Below are 23,877 nucleotides of genomic sequence, written 5' to 3' on the forward strand. Positions count from 1 at the left end.
TAATGGTCCTTCATTTTTGGAAACAAAAATGAGGACAACACGTAATGCCCATAACGAGTTCTGAAAGCAGTTATAAGGATATCCTCATCCTTTAACCTTAACTGATAGTACCCTGATCGCAAATCGATCTTGGAGAAGACTCATGCACCATGCATTTGATCAAATAAGTCATCAATGCGAGGTACAGGATACTTGTTTGGGATGGTCAGCTTATTCAACATCCTGTAATCTATGCAAATTCGGAGAGTCCCATCTTTCTTTTTGACAAAGATTATTGGTGCTCTCCAAGGTGACACACTAGGTCTTATCAATCCTTTATCCAAAAGTTCCTGGAGTTTGGCCTTTAACTCCATTAACTCAATCGTTATCATACAGTAAGGAGCTTTGGATACTGGAGCTACCCCTGGTATTAATTCGATGGAGAAATCAAATATCCTTTTTGGCGGTAAACTAGGCAGTTCCTTTGGAAATACATCCCGAAAATCTTGGAGGTAGGGGTATTTCACTTCGAAAGGCTCTTCTAGTTCCTCATCCTTACCAAACTCCTTTGCATGATGATTCACAATTCTCATACATCATCATATTCGAATTAGCAGAGTTGGAAATGAAAGAATTTGTAGAGCAAAACCCTTGTTTCAAAAAACGCAAGAAGAAAGAAAGACCAATTCCGCAGAGTGAATAAAACCCTCCTCGTAGCTTCCCAGTGAAGAATCCGAATCTTCTTTTCCCCCAAAAATCCCTTAAGTATTTGGCAACACGTTGTTATTACTTCCTCCCTTGCCCTAATACCAGGCGGATTCATGAAAAACAACCAGGAGTCATGCCATTCTCCTTGCATTCTCCTCACGCTATTGAACACAAGATGCCACAGAGAGGGGGGGGGGTGAATTAGTGTTTTCTAAATCTTTTCCCTTTTCTATCCTGTGTATATATCGGTTAACCGATCTAACATAAAGTAGACAAACTGGTTAGATGGGAGTATAACACAAATGTAACCACACATAAAAGGGACATCTCATAACACCAGATGTACGAGGAAAACCCAAGGTGAGAAGTGCTGCTGGAGACTACTGCTCCAATCCAACCTCACAATGAAAACCTCGGTTACAACATTTAGGGCACCAACCCAAAGAGTACCACTCTTGCTTTAGGGCACCAACCCCTAATTTTTGGGCACCAACCCAAGGAGCACCGAGCTCCAACTCAGTGATTTACAATAAACATATATTAGATACAAAAGTAATATCCTTGTTACAAAAGAACTTTGTAACTCATGCAAATCTCTCCACTGGTTCTCCTCTCTCCAATTCTCTATCGGTTCTCTGCTCACCCTCTCACTGCTGCAACCTTATCTCCTGCTGCAACTTACTCTCTACTGCAACCTTATCGGTTCAGCCTTTGCTTCTTCTTTGCCGGTACACTGCTCTCTGTCGGTTCTCTTTTCTCTCTATCACACTGCTCTTGGCCACTACCAATCTTCCTCACTGTGTTAGTTGTCTGCTATCTGATCACTGTTGGTTCTCAACTTACCGGTTCTCCACTGATTCTCACTGTGCTCTTCTCTTTTCTGCAATCTTCTCTGGCTCTTCTCTGCCGGTTCAATCACCACCAGTGCACTCCTCTGTCAGACTCAATGACAATCTACCGGTTACCTCACCCATGTCGGTTGAACTCTTCTAACCGGTTCTCTCTCACATGCCCTCAATCTCTTCTCTGATTGATGTCGAGCACTTGACTGATTGGCTCTCTTCAGTAGCCTCATTCTCTCATGCAGCAGCAACAGATCTGGTCTTTGATCGGCATATTTATACTATGCCTTCCCGCCAAAACGACATTTAAAGTTCTGGCGCACTAGGGTTTCTTCATTGACCCCGAGGCAAACCAAATCCAATCAGATCTCCTTCCAGAGATCAACCACCTGCAACGGATCAATCAGACTCCGCCAATCTTGCTGCGTTCAGAACACGTTTGCCTTATTTGGCAAACACAATACCTCCTTCGGTCTGCACTTGTGAAACACCTATGGAGCGATCACGCAGATAGCTTCACCTACCTTGATCAGTACTTGGACACTCGGCCTCGATCTTGAAGTCATCAAATCAGATCTTTTTCCTCTGATCAGTCTCGAGCCGCACCCTTTTGCTCTCGACTCGTGAAACATGCTATCGACATTAATGGCGACCAGTCACCACCTACCTCACCGACAACAGTGTGCATGACACCTATGTCCTATGTGTCATCATAGTCGGCATCCACCTCTGGTAAGTTTTTTGTATTGGTTTAGACATGATCATCGACCAACCACACAACCAGGTTCATCTACCGGTTCACAAACCCTGCCGGTTATACCCTAACCGGTCTGTCTTCAACCTTGCACTTTGCTTCTCTTCAGGTGGAACACCTAAACCGGTTAGCACACTTGCCAACCTACCTCATGCACATCTTCTACAAATGGGAGCCTTTCACTTCTGCACCTTGACGGCATTACCAATGGACATACTTACCGGTAACCACCTTGATGACACCATGTCATCAGCCTTCAACAATCTCCATCTGTCTGCAACTTGCTCAACCTTGCCTTCTTCATCATTTGACCGGTTCTCCTATTGAATAGTTTGTAAAATTGACAAACATATCCTTCAATCTCTGTACCGGTAACTCATCATGTCTACTAGGCTGATCTGGTGCATATCTCTGATCTCATGCACATAAGGCAACTTAGTGTTTCACCGGTTTATCCGTTGTAAGCCTTCAATCACCTGCCATCTACTCTTTTGTCTTATCTCGGAGAACTATGATGCATTCCATGCATAATAGGAGATAAGCTCCACTTACCGGGGGGAGTCGATCCTTGTCATCTGCATCTTGCAATGCATCGATATGGCTTCCCTGTTTGAGCAGGCATATCTTCAAACAGGCACATGTGATCCGATTGGGCACACTCACTTTTAGTCATCTCTTCATTTGGTGACTGCATCTTTATCCGGTGGGAGTCTTGCTATTTGACATCCAATAGCATACCGGTGGCCTGCACATACTTCACCTCCAATGTTGATGTGATTTGTATAACATTCCATCTCTTCATCACAATCAACATCCCAGCATCTTGCTCTCTTACAGATGTCATCATTTTGCCTCTTTAACCATCAACATGTCACTTCACCGGTGGTCACGTCATGCATACCAGTTGACATCAATGACTGCATATCAACTATTCTCCCATACCGGTTGTCCTGCTATACTGTTACCAAGCTATACCAGTTGACATCAATGACAACACAATGCCAACAATCTCCCCCTTTGGCATTGATGTCGACACATGTAGTATCCGACATACTACAGATTCTCTCTCCCCCTTTGTGTGATCCATGGATTCTCACACATGTAGTATGCGACATACTACAGAATCTCTCTCCCCCTTTGACAAAGGGTACTGACAGGGTTTCTCTTCTCCTTGTGTCTACCGGGCACTGATAGAGTTTTCTCTCCTTTTTTTCTACTGGATGCTTCTCCTCCCTCGACCTTCATAGTTTGCATCCTTTCAATTCACAACACTTGAGATGGAGGGCTCAACCACCAATTGACACCAATTGCTCAACAACCAAGTGTATATGCAAACCGGAAACACATGCATATACAAGTCTGAAACCAATTGAAGGCACACATGTCAATGAATACAACATACCTGCCGGTCAGACTACATCATCTCCCCTTGATATGCAGAAGCCATTCTGACCCCAATTTGCTGATATCAAGTGTTGAAGCTGACACTGATACCAATTGTATCTTCTCCGATACCAACTGTATGTTCTCCTGTGCAAGTAACTCTCCCTCTTTGCAAGCAACACTACCGGTGGTTCAATTAAGTATAAATTGAATAATCATTGAAATACCTCACAACCCCAGACTGACGAGCACATCTCAAGGTCTCAATCATACCGGTACAGCCATATACACTTGCACACCCTCTATGTCCAACAAGTTTGATACTAGTCAGAAAACATGGCTGTCAACTCCCCTTGAGTCATAGATCTCAGGTCCTCATTGCCTGTCAGGTTCAAAACCGGAGCTCCAATCTGCACCATATACCGGTTGAGCTATGCATATGTGATCAATCTGATGATCTATTAGCTCCACAATTTTCACCACAGCATATGATATGATCCTAGGTGTACACAATGCCATACAATATAACTATCATGCCACATATCAAACCGGTTAGCCGACAAAGGATGCATTCTTTCAAGATCAACTACTGGGCCATCATATGTCATTCAGGTCTTTTCCAATACCACTTGAGACATAATCATTTCAATCCATGTTACCGGAGTTAATGCAATGATCCTGGACCTCATTGTCTTACATAACTTGCAAATATCGGTTAGTATACATACCGGTATCATACTGCACATACCGGTTTCCTGCATCGGTCCATCATCTCTACTGGAGCACCTTCCTCTAATGCCCGTCTTCTTGTGTCAATTTGTTCTGATCCCAATTGTAAATTAGCCATCCATTGACATATGCAGTAGTGATCCATCTCTCATCTATAGATGTGTAGCCAAGGCGGACACTACACACACTTGTCATCTCATTTTCTTCCTTCTTACCAGCAGCATCCTGTCTTCTCCTTTGTCCTTATCAAGCATGGGGGTGAATGATCTGATCAATATGTTACTCCCCCTGAGGTCCCGCATCTCCTTTAAGCCTTAGGAGATATCACCTGTGCATTGAATGCACAGTGCCGGTCCATGGTTGCATCTTCTTTCTTCCTCCATACCTGCATGATTTCATTCTTCTTCCCATTTTCAGTCTTGGGAGCAAGTCTTACTTTCTTTTGTTGACTGGTCCTTGCTCTACCGGATTCCGCATTACTATCGGAAGCATCGTTGAAGAAGCAAACAATGTTCATGCCATACGCATGAATGGGGGACCTTCTGTCAAACCAGTTAGACCATCTTCTTCTAGTCATGCTGTTGTAACCGGCTATTGGAACCGGTGGACCACTTGATCTTGCAGGAACAAAACCTCTTCTCCTTTTGTTCCACGTAGCATTTTGTTTCTCATATGCTCTAACCACATTTTCATACCGAGCATAGCTGCTATACCGGTTGTCATGTGACTGAACTTTCTTGTTCTTGCATTCATGACTTCTATGCCCAAATCCATTGCAGATACAACATACATAGTTTACATTTCTTGAGGCAACAAATGGACTCATCTTATTATGCATAGGAGCAGATTTATGCATGTTTCTACATCTTGACATAGGAGCAGATTCATGCCGTGGGTTTGCTCCCCATTGGTCTTGGGTTCAACTTCTGCTGGAATGACCCGGTGTTGGGGGCTTGCGGGTGGTCTCCGCACCTCCAGTGGACTAGTCTCGCCTTAGCTCGCCTCTCCTTGAACCCCAACTTGGCATCCATAAGTCCAAGGTAAGGCGAGGGGAGACGCTGGGTTGGGTCGCGGGGATACCACTGGGTTATAAAAATAAAATAAAATAGAAATTGCTAAAAATAGTAAGTTTGATTTTTGGCAAAATTAGACCAATCCGGGAGGTAGTGAAATCCCTAAAAATAGGAACTTTCTAAAAATAGAACGTTGCTCAAAATTTGCTCAAATTTCATTGGCAAGTTCCTTGGAGGGCTCTGATTCCAATGCAACACTCAGTTTTTCCGAAACCCTAAAGGAAAGGCCTCAAATCCAAGTCTGAAGGGCAAAACCCTAAAATGGACAAAACAAGATCTAGACTTGGCCAAATTTACTCAAATGACTTGCAGACTGAGAGGACTGTCGAGACTGTTGTGAAAAGACTCAACAAACAAAAGCCAAAAGACCGAGAGGGCCTAAAAAGTAGGGGGTCCCCATTTGCAAATGAGTGATGTGTGATTAGGTCACAACAGTGACCATCAAGGAAAATTTGTGGGTGAAAGATTGTGGAAGTGCATGTTTTAATGAGACCAAAATGATGGTACAATAGGTTATTAGATACAATGCTTCTTGATATAGGTTTATAGGTATTTTCAAATTGTGGAGTTTGATGGAGACAAGCTACATAGATTGTTTCTAGTTTGGGGACATGGTCGATACACGTGTGAGACTAAGAGTCTTAGTTCAGTGATAGTTGGGTATAGGTACAATGATAGTGATGATTATGGTGTCATGTATATTCATGCATGCTTGAGTATTGGCATGACATGGTCATGTATGTAGTTGATAACATTGGGTTGTGGTATTGGATTGATTCATAATTATAGGCAGTTTTGTGATTCAATGTTAGGAGATTTTCCTTATTTTCTAGATGCTCGTTTGGTTCCTTGACTATGGTTACTATTTATGGATTTATTTGGCAAATTGGATATTATCTTTCTCCTGACAACTCCATGAGTTTGATAGCAATCATTCTAGGTATTATTTCTAAGTGTTCCTTATAGCTGGGTGCCTTAAATAGAGCATTCATTTGGCATATTTGGTGAAGTATTGATTTTTAGAGGCTGGTCACCCCTTCCAGGAGGTCCATACCATTCTTCTTTGGCACGTGGGGCTTGTAGTAGGTCTGAAATCTGCATTTTGGTGACCCTTATCATCTTTCTTGGGCACTTGTAATTGCATGTGAAGTTTTTTTAATGCTGGAGCAGACTTAAGGGAGTTTGGAGGCTAGGTGATTAATCACACTTATTGCTCTTGTTCATTTGTGCCTAAGAGTTGGACGTAGGATCAATTCTAAGCATTCTTTGTTATGTTTTGAAGACTTATTTAAATGTGATATGTAATGCTTGAACATGTTCTATGAAGTTTGAATGAAGGATAAAGTTTTCTATGCTATGTTGCAATGTATCATGCTTTATGAACGTTTCTTATCTTGAATGCAATCTAAGAGTTTCAAACAGCAAATCCCTTCATTGGTTACACAACTTGCAAAACATATTCCAAAAAATCAAGGGTGGTCTTTACAATGAGATATATATTTTTTCTTTGATCTATGAGATTGAACAGTTGGGTGTTGTTAAGGCTTTTTAGTTGGGGTTGTGAAGGTCGAACTTGGCACAACTTAGCACTTTGAAGTGGTGGTAGGACATATTATGTGATATGATTCACAAGCTTTTTCTCTTTTTTCTATGGCTACTTTTTGGAGGTTCATGTTCATATGCTTTGGATGTAGAGAACTTGGGAGAGTTATTGTCACTAGTTGTGAGGAAGTACGCATTGGTTTTTGTCAAAGAAGCATTAATCTACAAAAAATCGCGATCAGTTGCGATTAATCGTTGATCTGCAAGGTTGGCGATTTTTTCCCTCAAAAAATCGTATAAAAATCGGTCAACGAATTCTGACGATTTTCAACGGTTTTTGCTTGATTAATCATGAAAAAATCACACAATTACTCATAAAATTGTCGCTATTTGCGAAACCCTAAAACAAAAGAAAAAATGCACGAAAAAGTAAATATTGGATCGCGCATTGTTATGAATGGCACACGTGGGTTTGCAGGCTGTGAATAAAGCGTCTTTTTTAGGGTTTTTTTAATAATTTTTTCTCTGATTTTTTTTGTTGTGAGCGGCTAGGGCACAACAAATTTCTTTTTGTCTGCATGATAGAGGACCGAGGTTTGAAGGGACGAATTTGTATTTAGTGATGGGAAGGAGGGATAATCTGTGAAGAGGGTGCAAAACATTGAATGTAGGGTTCCCTTTTACTATCTGCGTTGCACTGCATTGCCAAATTTTCATCACGACCTCTGTCGCCGTCCGCCACTTTTGAAGTTTAAGTTCAAGTTTTCTGTAAAGGCTTTTATATTTTATTAAAATTTAAACTATGATGTTTACATTTTATAATCTTATTTACATAAAATTTATATTAGAAAAATAATATTTAATACATGTAAATGTAGTAGTGTTTTAATTTACTTATTAATCATATGTTTTATAAAAGTATTTTTTATTTTGTTTTTAAAATTGAAATAAAAAATTAGTATATTTATTTTGCTTTCAAAGTTAAAAATATAAATGTTTTTAAAAAAAGAATTAAATATTTTTATTTTTATTTTTAGTATATAAATTTTAGACAATTGTTTCCGGGTTCAATTGTGTGTAAATTTTTGCAAACTTTTCGAATCACACTCTGTGATCCATCATCAGGATGGAAGCTAGAGAAACACGGAGTGTGATTCGAAACGTTTGCAAAAATTTACACACAATTGAATCCTGAAACAACTGTCTAAAATCTCATGGATTGTGGAAACCTTATGTCTATTATATAAATTTTATTAAAAAAATATTGCAATTTTTTTATATTTCTATTAAATACTATAAATTCTATTAAAAAAATGATTGCAAAATTATTTTATGTTTTCTGTTAAATATGAAAAAATATAAACGTGATTGTAGAATTTTTTTTTTTCTGTTAAACATTGTTTATATTTTTTAATATTTAACAAAAAAAATAAAAATTTCTATTAAATATTTTATGTTTTCTATTAAATATTAAAAAATATAAACATATAAATTTTTTAATATTTAATAGAAAACCAAATAATTTCTGCAGTAATTTTTTTTTACAATGTATTCTGTAAAAATAATAATTTATTATGTTAAAGTAATATCTTTATGATATGGAAATGCTCTTAAATATTAAAAAAATTAATTTTTTATTGTTTTTCTATAATTTTTTTTATGTTTTTTTGTCAATCCGATTTTTTCCCCATTTTTTCAAAAAATCTTAAACTTATATTTTGCCGATTAATTCCCCAACCGATTGATGCTTCCATGGTTTTTGTTGCATGTGTAGATCATTGCAATTGCTCTTTGTTACTACATGGTTTTGATTACTAGCCACTCTTTGGTATGAGTGTTGATTGGTAGATTTGGTATGCCTTGATCTATTTTCAAATTTGGCATTATCCATGCAATGGGAGTTCCTAGAAATGTATGTGCTTCATTGACAAGTTTTATACGAGGAAATTGTGATTGAATTTATGGGTTGGATATGTTGTGGCATGAGTTCTATTAATGTTTTGGATAACTTGGAGGTAAGGATGATTGGATGTATTAGCATTTGTTGTGGTTGGTATTTCTAGTCATGTGGGATTTTTTCTTTGGCAGTAGCTTGGAGCCTTTTGTTATCACTTGGATTTGATGCTTGTGTTCTTTGGATTGATGCATCTTCACCTTGGCTTGTTTCTTTTATTCCATATGTAGTATGTTGGAGGATAAGAGTTCTTGTTTGAGATAGTGGTCACCTTGGATGTTATTGCAAGCATCTTGATGGAGCACAAGAGCATGTCGGAGTTTCATGTGATTTCATGGATTTCTATGATAATGTATTTCATACCCCTATGCATTCTATACAAAAAGTGGGAGAATATTAAGAAAAATGTTGTACTACTTGCACAAGAAACTAAATATCTTTTTAGTGGTGCACCTTTGTTGATGTGTTTAGCAGGCTTAGCTACATTAAATATTTATTTGTGTCCACTTGTGAAATTGTATGAGACATTGATTAGATATTTTATGTGGGAAACACTAGACAAATTTAATTGGGGTCAATGGTTTTGTGGTCTCATGGTTTTGTCAATACCATAATTGTATTTGTGTGAGCTTGAATCTATAAAAGTAAGCACATTTTAATGGTTGAGGTTCTCTATTAGTTGTATTGAGCTTTCCCATAGAGTGCATATGTGAAGCATGTCATGACATATGTGGTTGCATGGTTACCCGTTGTACTTACACATATGGAGAATGCATTTGAGGAGTTTAACGTTTTAGAAGTTTTCATGGAGACTTTATAAGTATATTATAATGTTTTACTATTGAATAATACGTTGAGTGTTGATGCTTTTGGAGGTTGGATTTTTCTATCATGGGGGTTTTCCTAAGGTATATCTTGTGTCATCTTTATAGTATGTTTATTCTTTTGCCTGGTGATTTATGAGTACTTGTTTGCAAATTTTCTCTATTGGGGTTGTGGAAATGTTTATTATTATTGTAAAGTTTTCCTATCGCTAACTACAAATGCATTAAATGCACCAGCTCAATTATTTATAACACCAAAGTAACATCTTGTTAAATTTTCTGTGGTCTCACATTTTACATTCCAAAATAGTAAAATAGTAAGTTGTCATTTGTAAAAAAAATATTGAGGATATGCAAGTCCTAAATGCATAAATTTTCTTTAGAGGGTCAATCTACTCACAAAACAGGTTGCTCAATCTTGGGATATGGACTGCATTGTAAGCTTGGTTAGATATTCGATGTAAGTCAAACCATGATGTTGTATTTGGATATGACATGGTCTCTTCTAAGAGCATATGGAGCTCATTTAATCTCTATAATTGTTGTGTTTCAAATAAAGTGAACTAGGTATCAATTTGTATGTAAATATGAAAAAACTATGATACAGTTAACATGGTTGTCTATGTTGACAATTTGACCACCATAGGTAACAATTTGAATCAAGAAAAACTTTGAGGCGAATAACCCAGAATTGTCGCATTAATGCCAGGATTGCAAATCTGGCAAGATGAGCACAATTTTCATTTCTAAATCAAAGTATGCTGCAAATTTGCTTGAGAAATTTTTAATTAGATTTCTTCAATACTTGTTATAGCACCAGAGATGGTGGAATTGAGTTGAAGGAAGAGTAATGATAGTCCATCGATGATAAATAGTACAAACTACAAGAAACTTGCATGTAGTTTGATTTTTGTCACGACTACTATGAAATATCTTGAACTCGGATAATGCTTCAAATCTGATTTGGGTTTTCGTTTTTAATCATGTTTTGTTTCATCATAATGTAATATTGGGATATGCAAACATGCAGATTGATGAGCAATATAGAATTTCAAGGAAATCAATCAATGAAATACAGAGAATCTAAATAAGCCAATGGTATTCTTTTGATATAGAAATGTATTGGTGCTTACAAACACATGCTACTGTTACAAATCAGAATATGCCTAATGCCATTAGGTAACACATACTCGGAATGCCTCCATACATAAAATAACAAACCCTCTGAAAATCTGCAAGATAGATCGTCGAATCTCCATGAAAATTGATCAATGATGTGCAAATGTGAATCCTGAGATGAATTCACCAAGTGGGCTGATCTAAGTTTCCATCCAAATAGCCAAAACCTCTAGGGTTTCCGTCCTAGGGTTTACTGAACCCGCAAGCTAAAGCTCTCAAGCTCTCAAGGAAAAGTTTCTTTGAAAATAACAACTCAAGATTGAATCCTCATTTCACTTTTTTCTCCTTTTATAATGCTTTTCCTTTTTAAAAGTAATACTTTATTTTATTTCTTTCTTTTTTTTACTTTTCCCTTTAAAAGCAAATTTACTTTATAATTTGTCATTGACATTATCATAAAGTCACTTTATAAAATAAAGTATGAATAATTGCTAATTAATTAAATATAAATAATCCCAAGGACTTAGGACTATTTAAGATTTAATTAATTAATTTATTCCCTTGCATCAATCTAATTAGCCCACGGGAATAAAATAGGCTAATAATCTCCTCTAGGTGATCACTTGGAGAAAGGGGACATTACAATCCTCCCTTCCCGAAGTTTGCTTGCCCACAAGCAATTGCAAACTTGCATAATGTAAAGTATCATCTAGTGGCAAGTATTCTTCAACATTAATATGAAGAATGACATACAAATCCAAGTCTCTAAAGCATGACCACTTGTACCCAAACTTCCGCTGCTCCATTTTGATGTAATTATCACCAAAACAAAGGTGTAAACCAACTCATCATGATCCCTATAATGAAGTATACCAATCAAACCAATGCCAAGATCTCAAATCATTATACCATCACCCCAACAAAAAATGAAGAGATTGATGTCTATCATCATGTCCTCAATGCAAACTATCCATCTAACTCTGAATGATCTCATAGGGATGTGGATTATACCCATCATAGGTGCATAGGAAAATGTATCATTCCATACCAATTTACTGTTATAAACCAGGTCAGCATCATACACACTAAAAATCAGACCTAAGATGATGTCAATGGTGTCTCCAAGACCATGTAATGATATAGTATCCATCTTATGCTGATTATCAACAATGTAGTTATGATCCCATACACTCCAACACAACCAATTAGCTGATGTAAGCCATGACAATTCGAAAGACACTATAACCAGCCATGTTGGACAGCCACTCATCATTAAAGTATCCACGTTATGTGACAAAAGTCCTAACATTAGGTCAGCTGCATACCCAAAAGAAGTAGGTGTCTGAATCAAATCTACATTGTGTGTGTCTTCATCTACACATAAAGACATGTCATTAGTGGCTGGTCCACTAAGTGTATGCTCCACAAAATCATTATTTTCATCAATGGGGTTGCCAACACCAACTGAAATTTCTGAATGATGGAAAGTGGAGTGCTCTTGTTTTATTTGATCCATGGAGTTATGTGAATTCTTGATCCTTTGAAGATGAAGTTTGGCTTGGCCAGCCAATCACTTGGCTTTCCTAGCTCTCTCTAACCACTCTTCACACATTCTTTGGGACTGTTTTACATCAGCTATGCCAAAATGTATAAAATCAGTCCTCTTATTAGTTGCATCATCAACCAATGTCTCATGACTATCTTCCCAAACTTGAGTGCTAATCATTGGAGTACTTCAAAATATTGTCTTCTTCATGAGTATGGGCTGCTAACTCATGATTATGCAGAGGTAAAGTGCTTCTGTCCCAAATCAGAAAATTGGGACTGTTATTACCTTCCCTTGTGCTGCCTTTGAATCCTCAACACTGAATTGAACTTGCATCCTCTTGGGTGCCACATCTTTGGGTATTTCATCAGTGATTGCCTTCAAAACAATTTGCTTACCTATATGTGTGAACTCAAGCTCCATCTTGTTGAAATCTTGGATGTATCTTCCAAGAGATCTCGGCCATTGTATTCCCAATACCACTTTGGTACCACCAATGCCAACGGCATAGTACTCATCATCAAATGTATAGCCATCGAATTGTATACTCAACCTTGGTATCCTTTTCATGCAACTAATTTTGAATCCATCTGCCAACATGATGCTAAATCTGGGAGAGTCCTCTACTTATAGTCCTTTCTTGACTACAAAGCCTTCATCAATAAAATTATGCGTAGCACCACTATCCACCATACACAACTCTTTTTTGTTTACAATTCCTTTTAACATGAAAGGATAATATCTAAGAACACCAAAAAGAAAAGCAAGTGTACCTTGTGCTAAGTCAGCATGCTCCAATGGTAGTGGCTACCCCTCATGTTCACTTTCTGAACTAGTGTCTGCTACAACATCATCATTGTCGGAAGTGATCTCAATGTAATGTACTTTGCCTTTCCCAAGGCATCTATGACCAGGCTCCCATGGTTCCTTGCAAGTAAAACACAACTTCTTCCTACGCAACTCATTCCTTGTCTCAAAGTCCAAATTAGGTGATGTAGACTTAGGCTGATTGAAAACTCTCTCATCTGATTTGTCATCTGGTTTGCTGTTCTTGAAGTTTTTCTTAGGTGGCTGATTTGTAGAAGATAATGTATCAAGGTCTAAAGCCAATTGGATAGCATCAAGCATAGTTCTAGGCTTAAGCACCTTAACAAGTCCCTTTGTTTTATCATTCAATCCTTCAATAAACAACATTACCACCTTTTTTCAGTCATATCAAGTACCATGACAATGATCTTTTGGAACTCATTAATGTACGTATCCAAGTACCCACTTTGCTTCAATTGTGCCAACTCTCTATAGTACACCTCCACATCCTTACAATCAAACCCATCAATCAATTTGTGGCTAAACTCGTAGGAATGAATCAAACCATGGTTTTCAGTGACCAAAACCATGATGCCACCAATCATACACAATACCCTCTAGGTGCATGGTTGCAAAATTGATTGCTTCATCCTCTTTCATTGGCTTAAGAGTCAAGGTGGTGTGTAACTTGTGAATCCAAGCTCTAGCACTTGTCCTTCCACTACAATCAAATGTAGGAATATTAAGTTTGTTTGTAGCATGTTTAACATCCTTGTTTTGATGCCATGGTCTTCATTCTTGCCTTGTTCTTCTACTCTCTCTTCATTGTCCCATATATTGATGGAAGGGTAAAACATCCTTGACATGTTGAGGTAGAGTATTCCACTCATCGTGCATAGTCATAAAATGTCACCTTATCATCTACATCAGCAACCTCCTCTTTTGCTTTATTCCTGGACAAGAAGGTAGGCAACATAGGTCTATTTGAAGCATGTGTAGGGGTCTTCTCCAAATGTGGTGTACCAATTGCACTAACATTATCTGCTTGTTCCTGATTATGTCTCCTTGGACCCATGTTCATTTGTTGAATGGCTGTTGTAAGCTGTAAAACATTTGTTACTTGCTGCTGTCCTGTTACTAGACCTCTCAAGATTTCCCTTGCTTCCCTATCATCATCACATAGTGGACTATTTACTCTCTTGTCACCCATCTTGCTCGATGTCCCAATCTTAGTATGTCGCTACCTTGCAGCTATAGCCTCTGATAACGTGTCTCGTTTTGGATAAGGTTTAGGCAATTAAAATTGCTTCCTATGTTCCTGTTGTGATGTATTCACACATCGCCCCATTGCAAATGGGGACCCCTGCTTTTTTCTTTCTAGGGTTTGTTTTCTGGGTCTTTTAGGGTTTTGTCAGTTAGCCTTTGCATTTTGAGTGTCGCCAAGGGGATCACTTGGATAGCAGGTTCTGCTTGAGTTAGGTCAAGTTGGTAAGTGATGAAGTTTGAAAGTCTTGATCCTGAAATTTGGCTAAGTCTGAAAGTCCTGATCCTGAAATTTGGCTAAGTCTGGAATGTCCTGATCCTGAAATTTGACTAAGTCTGGAAAACTGAAAATCCTCCAAAAACTAGATTTTGCAATATAACTCCTGGAGGTCTGAAACCACTCTCAAACATCCTGAAAGTATATATGGAATATAACTTAAAGTATAAGAAAGAAGAAAGATAGAAGGAAATGTCACTATGTTATATTCCATAAAATTATCCTGGCGGAGAGTTCAAAAAGTCAAATTTCGCTCCTGACCCTTCCTGAGGGTCCAAAGCGAATTTCGCTCCTGACCCTCTCAGGAGGTCCAAAGCAAATCTCGCTCCTGACCCTTCCAGAGGGTCCAAGGCGAAAAATCTTATAGAGGTCATTTCTAGCCTTATTTGATCGATTTGAGATGTCAAAGGCATGGTGGAGGATGAAGTGAGCATAATAAAGTATCCAGACTTGATTGAAGATGATGAGATGAAGGAGCTTTGCCCAGGAAAGGTAAAATCGCTCCTGACCCTCAGAGAGGGTCCAGAGCGAAATTCTGTGTGCACATTTTTTGACCTTTTTTGGACATGAGAACTTATTCATAGCATGAAACAAGATGACATCTTCCTTAGCAAAGAAATTTTGAGATGAAAAGTGAAGTATTTTGGTCCAGATAGCAAAAGTCGCTCCTGACCCTCAGAGAGGGTCCAGAGCGAAATTTTCAAATGTGCATTTTTCTTGCAACGTCAAAGTGATTTTTATAATTGGAATGGATGAAGGAAAGCATGTTTTATCCGTTGAATATAATTTGGATGATCAACAAAAGAGGCAATCAGGCCAAAATTGGAAAATCGCTCCTGACCCTCAGAGAGGGCCCAGGGCGAAAAACCTAATATATGACCTTTTCATCCAAGTTTGAGAAAAACCAAGGCTAGACATGGGTTTGAAATGATGTTTAAATTGCCTTGAAGTGAAAAGAGATTGTTGAGAGTCAGGATTTTGAAAGCAATTACAAAAATCGCTCCTGACCCTCAGAGAGGGTCCAGAGCGAATTTTCAGGATTCTCTCCTTTGTTTGAAGAATCAAGGCAAAATCTTGCTTGGGTAAGAGGAGGATATGATGTTTTATGCCTTAGAGGCAATTTGAGGTCCAAAGCATGAAGAAGTATGCCTAAAACTAAAAAGTCGCTCCTGACCCTTGCTGAGGGCCCAAGGCGAGAATCGCAAAAACTGCATGTTTTCTTCAAAATTGTGCTAGGGCAAGGTTAGGCTAGGGCGAAGAGACCTCCAAGTGCATGATGAATGATGTTTTGCCTTTGAAAATTGATGATTTTGGTCATGAAATGAAAAATCGCTCCTGACCCTCAGAGAGGGTCCAGAGCGAAAATGTTGGAAATCCTCATTTTACCTTGCAACAACGAAGCAAATTTGGATGGAGTGGTTAAAGCAAGATCATTGCTTAGTGGCGAACAAAGTTTTAATGAAAAATGATGGAGAATTAAGCCCAATTTGCAAAAATCGCTTCTGACCCTCAGAGAGGGTCCAGGGCGAAAAATTTGGAAGGATGATTTTCTTGCTTATTTTGGAGGCCTAAACGTGATCTAGCTTGGTGAAAAAGTGTTTTGATGAGCAAGTGAAGATTTTTAGTCAAAATTAAAAAAATCGCTCCTAACGCTTGCTGAGGGTCCAGGGCGAAAAACATCAAACTTGCACTTTTCCCCCCAAATTGGATAGAGCAAAGTCTGGAGGTCAGTGAGGAAGCCTATTTAAAATGTCTTGAAGAGATTTTTGAACGTTGAAAATGAAATTTTGAGCAAAAAATAGAAAATCGCTCCTGACCCTCAGAGAGGGTCCAGGGCGAAATTGCCTTTAAGGGCATTATTTCCTTCAAAATTGTTGAGGAATTAACTTGGTAGTATAAGGAAATGGATTTTGGGAGTGACATTGAAGGGTCAACAATCAAGTTAAGGTGGATTCCAGCTAGGAAATGAAAAATCGCTCCTGACCCTTGCTGAGGGTCCAGGGTGAAATCCACATTCCCACCTAAATTTCTCATGCAAAATGTCAAAATTTGAAGTATAACACCTTAACTGGATATGAATTTACCCTCCAGGAGATTTTGGAGTCAAGATGCGAAATATTCAAGGCTAAAATTGCAAAATTGCTCCTGACCCTTGGAGAGGGTCCAGGGCGAAATCATCATGAAGTTTCATTAAGCCTTGTTTTAAAAGTTGATATTCTCCAATTTGCATTAGATCACCAAAATTGCTCACTTCGAAGCCTTTGGAAAGATTAAGTCAAATTCGCATTAAATTAAAGGCATTTTAATTTAATAAATTAATTTTGTACCTTGAAATAATCATAATAAGCATCTTAGAGGTATTAAAATTAATTTAAAAAATAAAAGATTACAAGCTGAGCGCACAAGGCATTATTTTGCCTTTATTTGACAAGTCGGCCTACTCTTTTGAGGTTTTATTTATTATTTCACCTTTTATTTGGCAAGTCGGCCTTGGAGAGAGGAAGATGAGCGCTCTATATAATAGGAGATGCTTTGTTCAAGTTTTAATCATTCATTCATCCTTTTTCAAGTGCAAGGTTGAAGTGTGAATTGGAGGAGCGAAATATTGCATGTTGGAGGCGAATTTTGCTAAGTGTTGGGGGTTAATGGAGGCGTGATTCATCCAAGAGGAGGCTATGATTTAAACTTTGCCTAGTGAAATTCATTTTTCTTGCATCATTTCTTAGAGTTTAATACTCAAGAGGAGGTATGGCGAAACCATTTTAACACCCTTGTTCAAGGTTTGATTTTTAGACATTTTTTTTTAGAAAAGTCTAAGTATTGTATGGTTAGTTAGGAAATGATAACTCTAGATTTATCATGAAGTTTCCTAATTAAAATCTCAAATCTTCCTTTTAAGTCTAATTTCTACACTTCAAGATATAATACTAATTGTGAAATGTGGTGTAGGTGTCAAGATGGCGACTCCAAAGGCAGGAGCATCTACTAGTCGCCCGGCTCTCACCAAAGAAGATCAAGCAAGGACAAGGGAGACCTCCTCCAGTCTAGCATCGACAAGGACGGCCTTCTTCAGTCAAGCATCATCAGGAATAACCTCTTCCAATCCAACATTCCAAGGCGAGGTACATCAATCATCCTGCACATCAAAGACAATAGAAGTTAGAACAAGGGTTCGTTGAAGAAGCAGATAGTTTCAGAAGAGTTAATTAAAGCTAGCTTCTCAGCAACATCAAGTTGAATATCTACCAAGTACAAGTGTCAGATGAAGTGGCATCCCAGTCATCACTCCTCCGGTCGGATTGGTCCACCTCAGCGTGTCCAGATTCAATGTACCTAACTCATGGGAGGTGGCACAAACTTCGATGTACCTACCCCGGCTATCCATTGGTCGAATTTTCCAGAGAAGACATGTGTCCTAAAGATGTAATTTTATCATTGGTCAAGCATTAAATGTTATGTAATGGTTGTAACAAACCCTAATTAGGGTTTTCATTGTAGAATCTTGGCCATTGATCTCAAATTGATCTTAGCCATTGAATTGTATTAAGGGCACTATATAAGCCTCTGCTCTTCATTTGTAAAGGCTAATAGAAAGGAGTTAGTGAATAGAGAGTAGTTAGAAGGTGATTAGTCAGTTGATAGAATAGCAATTAGAGTAGAATAGGAGGACAAGGCAAGAAATTGTTGCCATTGATTGTAAACAAAATCCATTTTCATTGAAGTAATGGTGAAGTGTGTCGTTTCTTGCAATATGCATAGTTTCTTGTTGAATCTTCAATTCTAGATGGTAGATGATTAGATCGAATGAAGGAAATTGTTGAATGCACTTGTGTGGAATCCGTTTAATCCATACCACTAGCCTCTTACTGATAGTAAGGACGCCTTGTGTGGTCAACTGGAATGAAATGAGCTTAAACATAAGTCGTTACACATCTATTGTTTCATGCATTTTCTTGAATGGTGATCATTGTCAGATGGTGTAAGATTTAAACATATTGGAAGCATCCCTTAGAAGATCGCACTGAGTTGGTGTTGAATTGTTCAGCCTGATGGTGAGACCCAGCCCAGTAGGAGTCCACCTAGTCATTCATCCATCTTCTCGCATTCTAGGTAGTAGAGTAGACTTCCTAAACCTTGCATCTTTTGCCATTTGTTTGTCTTCCAGTTAGTAAATAGGACTCGTGATTCCAGCAAATCAGACGTTTGGGTCATTGAAGTGTAAGTCCCCTTGTGATTCCAACAAATCACATCATACCACAAAGAGCTTATCCACACGTAGAGATCCTACAGCAAAGAACCTTGAAGTCATCCCGATTGATCCTTTTCGCGACATCTTCAACATTCGGAGGCTTTATTCAAGAGAGGATAAGGTACCTTTAGGTATTTTATTCTGTGTTTGGTAGTGTACAAAATACACGTCAACAGTTCCCTAGCAATATACCTTTGAGTTCTTTCACTATCACACATGAGTCAAAATACTGACATGCAACTCCAACCCGCTAACATGTAAGGCTCCAAAATGATGTGCAAACATCTGGGTACTCTCAAAGCTAACATGCAAAGTAAACCCACCTTCTAGAACTGATCAAAATTGCCAAGCAATCAAACCCACAAATTTGTACTGCTCGAAAATGGCATGCAAAAGAAACCCACTCCATAAAAATTGATCTAAACTGTCATGCAACTATCTAGGTATCTGAATAGAAGACATGCACTGATAGGAGACATGCAAGATCCTAGGTCACCTCCAAACTAACATGCAAGAGTGGCTAGCTCACATGCAACCAAAATTTTTGACATGCACTGACAAACCCAACAGGTTGAAAGGAAAACTAGCTCTGATACCACTGAAATATCTCGGACTCGGATAATGCTTCAAATCTGATTTGGGTTTTCGTTGTTACTCATGTTTTGTTTCATCATAATGTAATATTGTGACATGCAAACATGGGGATTGAACATGCAAGATGAACAATATAGATTTTCAAGGAAATCAATTAATGAAATACAAAGAATCTAAATAAACAAATGATATTCTTTTGATATAGAAATGTATTGCTGTTTACAAACACATGCTGCTGTTACAATTCAAAAACTGCCTAATGCCATCAGGTAACACATACCCGGAATGCCTCCATACATAAAATAACAAACCCTCTGAAAATCTGCGAGATAGATCATCGAATCTCCATGAAAACTGATCAATGATGTGCAATTGTGAATCCTGAGATAAATTTACCTAGTGGGTTGATTTGGGTTTCTGGCCAAATAGCCAAAACCTCTAGGGTTTCTGTCCTAGGGTTTATTGAACCTGCAAGCTAAAGCTCTCAAGTAAAATGTTCTTTGAAAATAGCAACTCAAGAATGAATCCTCATTTCACTTTTTCCTCCTTTTATAATGCTTTTCCTTTTCAAAAGTAATGCTTTATTTTCTTTCTTTCCTTTGTTTTACTTTTCCCTCCAAAAGTGATGTGACTTTATAATTTGTCATTGACATTATCATAAAGTCACTTTATAAAATAAAGTATGACCAACTGTTAATTAATTAAATATAAATAATCCCAAGGACTTGGGACTATTTAACATTTAGTTAATTAATTTATTCCCTTGCATCAATTTAATTAGCCCACAAGAATAAAATAGGCTAATAATCTCCTCTAGGTGATCACTTGGAGAAAGGGGACATTACATACTGGACCCGATATCAGCTTTGTTGTAGGCATGTTATCCAAGTTAATGAATTGACAGAAGAAAGTGCATTGAAATCTAACCAAAAGAGTCCTCAAATATAACAGAGCTACCTTGAATTTAGTATCCTATCCTAGAAGAACAACTTTAAGTTGACTGATTATATAAAAATTAGAGTGGGTGGGTTCATAGCATGGCTGGAAAACTAGTTTAGGATATGCATTCATCATATGGGTTCTAGAGTGATTTATTGTATTAGCAAGTAGTTGTCCACAGAGGCTTTGTCATCCATTGAAGTTGAACGTAAAGTTGTCATAGATGTTATCTGTGAAGCAGTTATGCTTAGAAAAATATTAAAAGACATGAATATAAAAGAATCTATACCAATGCTAGTAAAACCTGAAATGTGATAACCAAAACACCATCAATATGACAAATGATCTAATTCTTCCATCATTAGATTAGGCCCACAGCAGTGTATCATCTGCCTATTAGAGAATGGGTTTTGAACAGCAAAATTGAATTGCAAAAGATTGAATAATAGACATTTATATCCAAAACAGATACACAAATCTTATCCAAAAACATTTCCAAATTCATTACATAGACTGTGGAAATATCATGTCCTTAATGGACCTATGTACCAAAACAGCTCTATGCCGTACAGAAATAAGTTTGAAAATTAAGAAACGTGTTGGGTGTAATTGCAATAAATATTGAAGAAGGGAGTCAGAATATTAATTTTTGTTCTAAGATGTTTAATAAATTAATAATATGTATTATCATTATGTAATAGAGTTATTAGGAGGTAATTGAAAGTTGGTTTTTTCAGCTACTTGACGTACGTCTGCATTATATATTTAGTACACATCAGTGCATTATACTCATTGAGTTTTCCAATTAATTGCGAATAAAGATAGGTATATTATAAAATGTAGAAAAAATAAAAAATATAGAGAAAATTCACGCCCCCCAAAAAAGTCCAATTCGTAGCACACCAATTTGTTTGAATAAATCGCAAGTCTGTGGATTCGGTTTGCCATATCCTGTGATTTAATCACTGATCTGAGTATATGCTTGTGTTGCAGCTTCAGTTAAGAAATTTGGATACTGAGGGTTACCCAGTTTCTTTTGATTGCAATTTTGTATTTGTTTTTTTATTAGTTGTTTAATTAAAGGTACTCTTTATAATTAAAATGTATGGGTTTCCGAAGGCATCCTGTTTTATCTTGCTAGCTAGTTGTTAAATCTGGACATTTTTTATTCATTATATGTTTGTTTAATTTTCATTTAGCAGATTGATTTGGACTGTAGGAAACTTGAGCAACGGCTTCAAACTGCATTGGCAGAAAACAACGGTTTACATAGGGAGAAGCAAAGGCTAGCAGAGGAGCGAAAAAGGAATTTACAGATTCTTGAACGCCAGGTTGGGATGTGTCCATTGATGTTTTGTGAATTTTGGCACAGCTTAATACCATTTCTACATTTTCTTCACTTGTAGGGCCCCTGCAACACACAAATATGTATCTGCACATTCATACTATGTTTCTTAAGGACTACAATGAATAAAGAAGAGCTTTTAACTGAAGATGCAAATCCAAAAGTTTCTTCCCCCATGTATGGAAGATAACTACTATTGAGAGAGTCTCTGATCATAGATGGTTTTCAGGCTGCAGCAATTTCACAGTTGATGGATGAGTGTGAGAATAATGCAAAGGAGAAAGATCAGGCACTGAAATCACTAAAGATGATAAATGAAGATAATAAAATTCTTACAATGAATTTGGAACGTCATAGCAAGGTGTGTGTTAACTTAAAGATTCCCTCTTGTATTTTTAATTCTTTTGGAAAGTGCTTCCTTCATCTGCTCATGCCCAATTCTAGTATTAGTGCTCTTGGTTTCCTCATTCCATTTTTGGTACCTACGTTCTTGAAATTTATTTTTCTTATTCATTCCAAACCAAATCATCCGGTTAGGGTCATGTGAAGATCAATTTAATGGTTTCATTTTTAAATAGCTTAGGAGTGTCTGAGTCAACATGCAGTTTTTATTTTTGCTAAATTGGTTAGTTGTGTGTGCGATCATTTTGTCAGCATTATTGACAGATTCATGAATTATTATTGTGCTATTTCCATGTATTATTGCAGGTTATAGAGGATCTTATGAATGTGAATGCTGAGATGATTAAGGCAGCTAATTGTTATGCACAAATGCATGATTTAGATGAAAATCATCCTAAAGTAGACTGTCATTCATTGATTGATAGTACTAATAACAGTCATAATAGTGAAATGACCTTTTGTAGAAGCAAATCAGACACTATTGATGGTATATACAAAAGGTCATCTTCGGCTGTGGAAAGATCACAAAATAGCTCAGATAGTCCAGGAGATAAAGTGGGTCATACTCCTGATCGGAAAAAAAAGGTATGTGTGATAAAAAAAAATGATCAGGGGAATGATATTTGTGCTTTACTTTTTTAAGTCCTTATCTGTGATGTTCTATACATGTCAGTTGATTACAACTTTTCACTGCTGTTGGATAGTTTCATCAGTGATTTTATGTTCAATGTCCAAAATAAGTATCCCACTTGATGAGCCCATTGGTTTCACAGTGTGTTTCTCCAACCAAATAGTTTTCTTGAGTGCAGTTCTGTCATCAGTAGCAAGAATTTTGTGCATTTATTTGGTTATCATTGTCACAAGAATAATTAGTTTTTAACTTGGCATATGCATAATGCTGATGCTCTCTTATAAATATTGTCTTCTACTTGTACTTTGCAGGTAAAGCCAAAAATGCATCCGAGAATCGATATTACCCAGAATTTTGTTAGTTGCTATTCGATGCCATGAAATTTCCAAGTTGCCTATAATTGTTTTCTTCTTACTTTGCATTTTGTTAGTTCTCGCTACACAATGCTATTAAATTTTCAATTATAAGTTACGTTGGAAATTTCATTATGAAGATGGAGTATTATCTTTATGCTTGCTTCATTGTACTCCTCACTTTGAAAATTGTAATTTAAATTGTTGTTCCTTAAAAGATGGATTTCATAGTGTCTCACTTCATTTTTTCTTTGGCTATGTTAATGATCTGTTGACCAATTAAATTCATTCAAACGTGAAAAAACTGAGAATTTGCTACAAAAATTCCCATGGTTTTTTTACCTGGGAATTTGGATGTTAAGAAGACATCTATAAGCAAATTTGTGATATAGTAGCATCCTTTAGAATCTTGAAGAATGAGTATTTTATTTTACAAGGTCATAACTTTTTATGTAAGGAATTGTAACTATTCACTAAGATTTATAAACTCAAATGTAGAATATACAAGATTTGTGCAAATACATTTTGTATAATACATAAGTAACTAAGTTCATACTCATTGTT

General features: G+C 37.3%; 1 protein-coding gene across 1 annotated transcript in view; it reads left to right on the forward strand.

Annotated features, from left to right (window-relative positions):
* The window catches only part of LOC131063625 (uncharacterized), a 108,289-nt gene extending 84,733 nt beyond the window's left edge, over positions 1 to 23,556 (forward strand). Inside the window, exons 6-9 of the mRNA XM_057997511.1 lie at positions 21,802 to 21,913; positions 22,157 to 22,288; positions 22,636 to 22,914; positions 23,272 to 23,556. Of these exons, the coding sequence (XP_057853494.1) occupies positions 21,802 to 21,913; positions 22,157 to 22,288; positions 22,636 to 22,914; positions 23,272 to 23,340 (592 nt within the window). The 3' untranslated portion in view covers positions 23,341 to 23,556. The remainder of the gene's footprint in view (positions 1 to 21,801; positions 21,914 to 22,156; positions 22,289 to 22,635; positions 22,915 to 23,271) is intronic.
* The last annotated feature ends 321 nt before the right edge of the window (positions 23,557 to 23,877 follow it).

This window comes from Cryptomeria japonica, chromosome 4 (genome assembly GCF_030272615.1).
Source record: "Cryptomeria japonica chromosome 4, Sugi_1.0, whole genome shotgun sequence".
NCBI classification, from domain to species: Eukaryota; Viridiplantae; Streptophyta; class Pinopsida; order Cupressales; family Cupressaceae; genus Cryptomeria; species Cryptomeria japonica.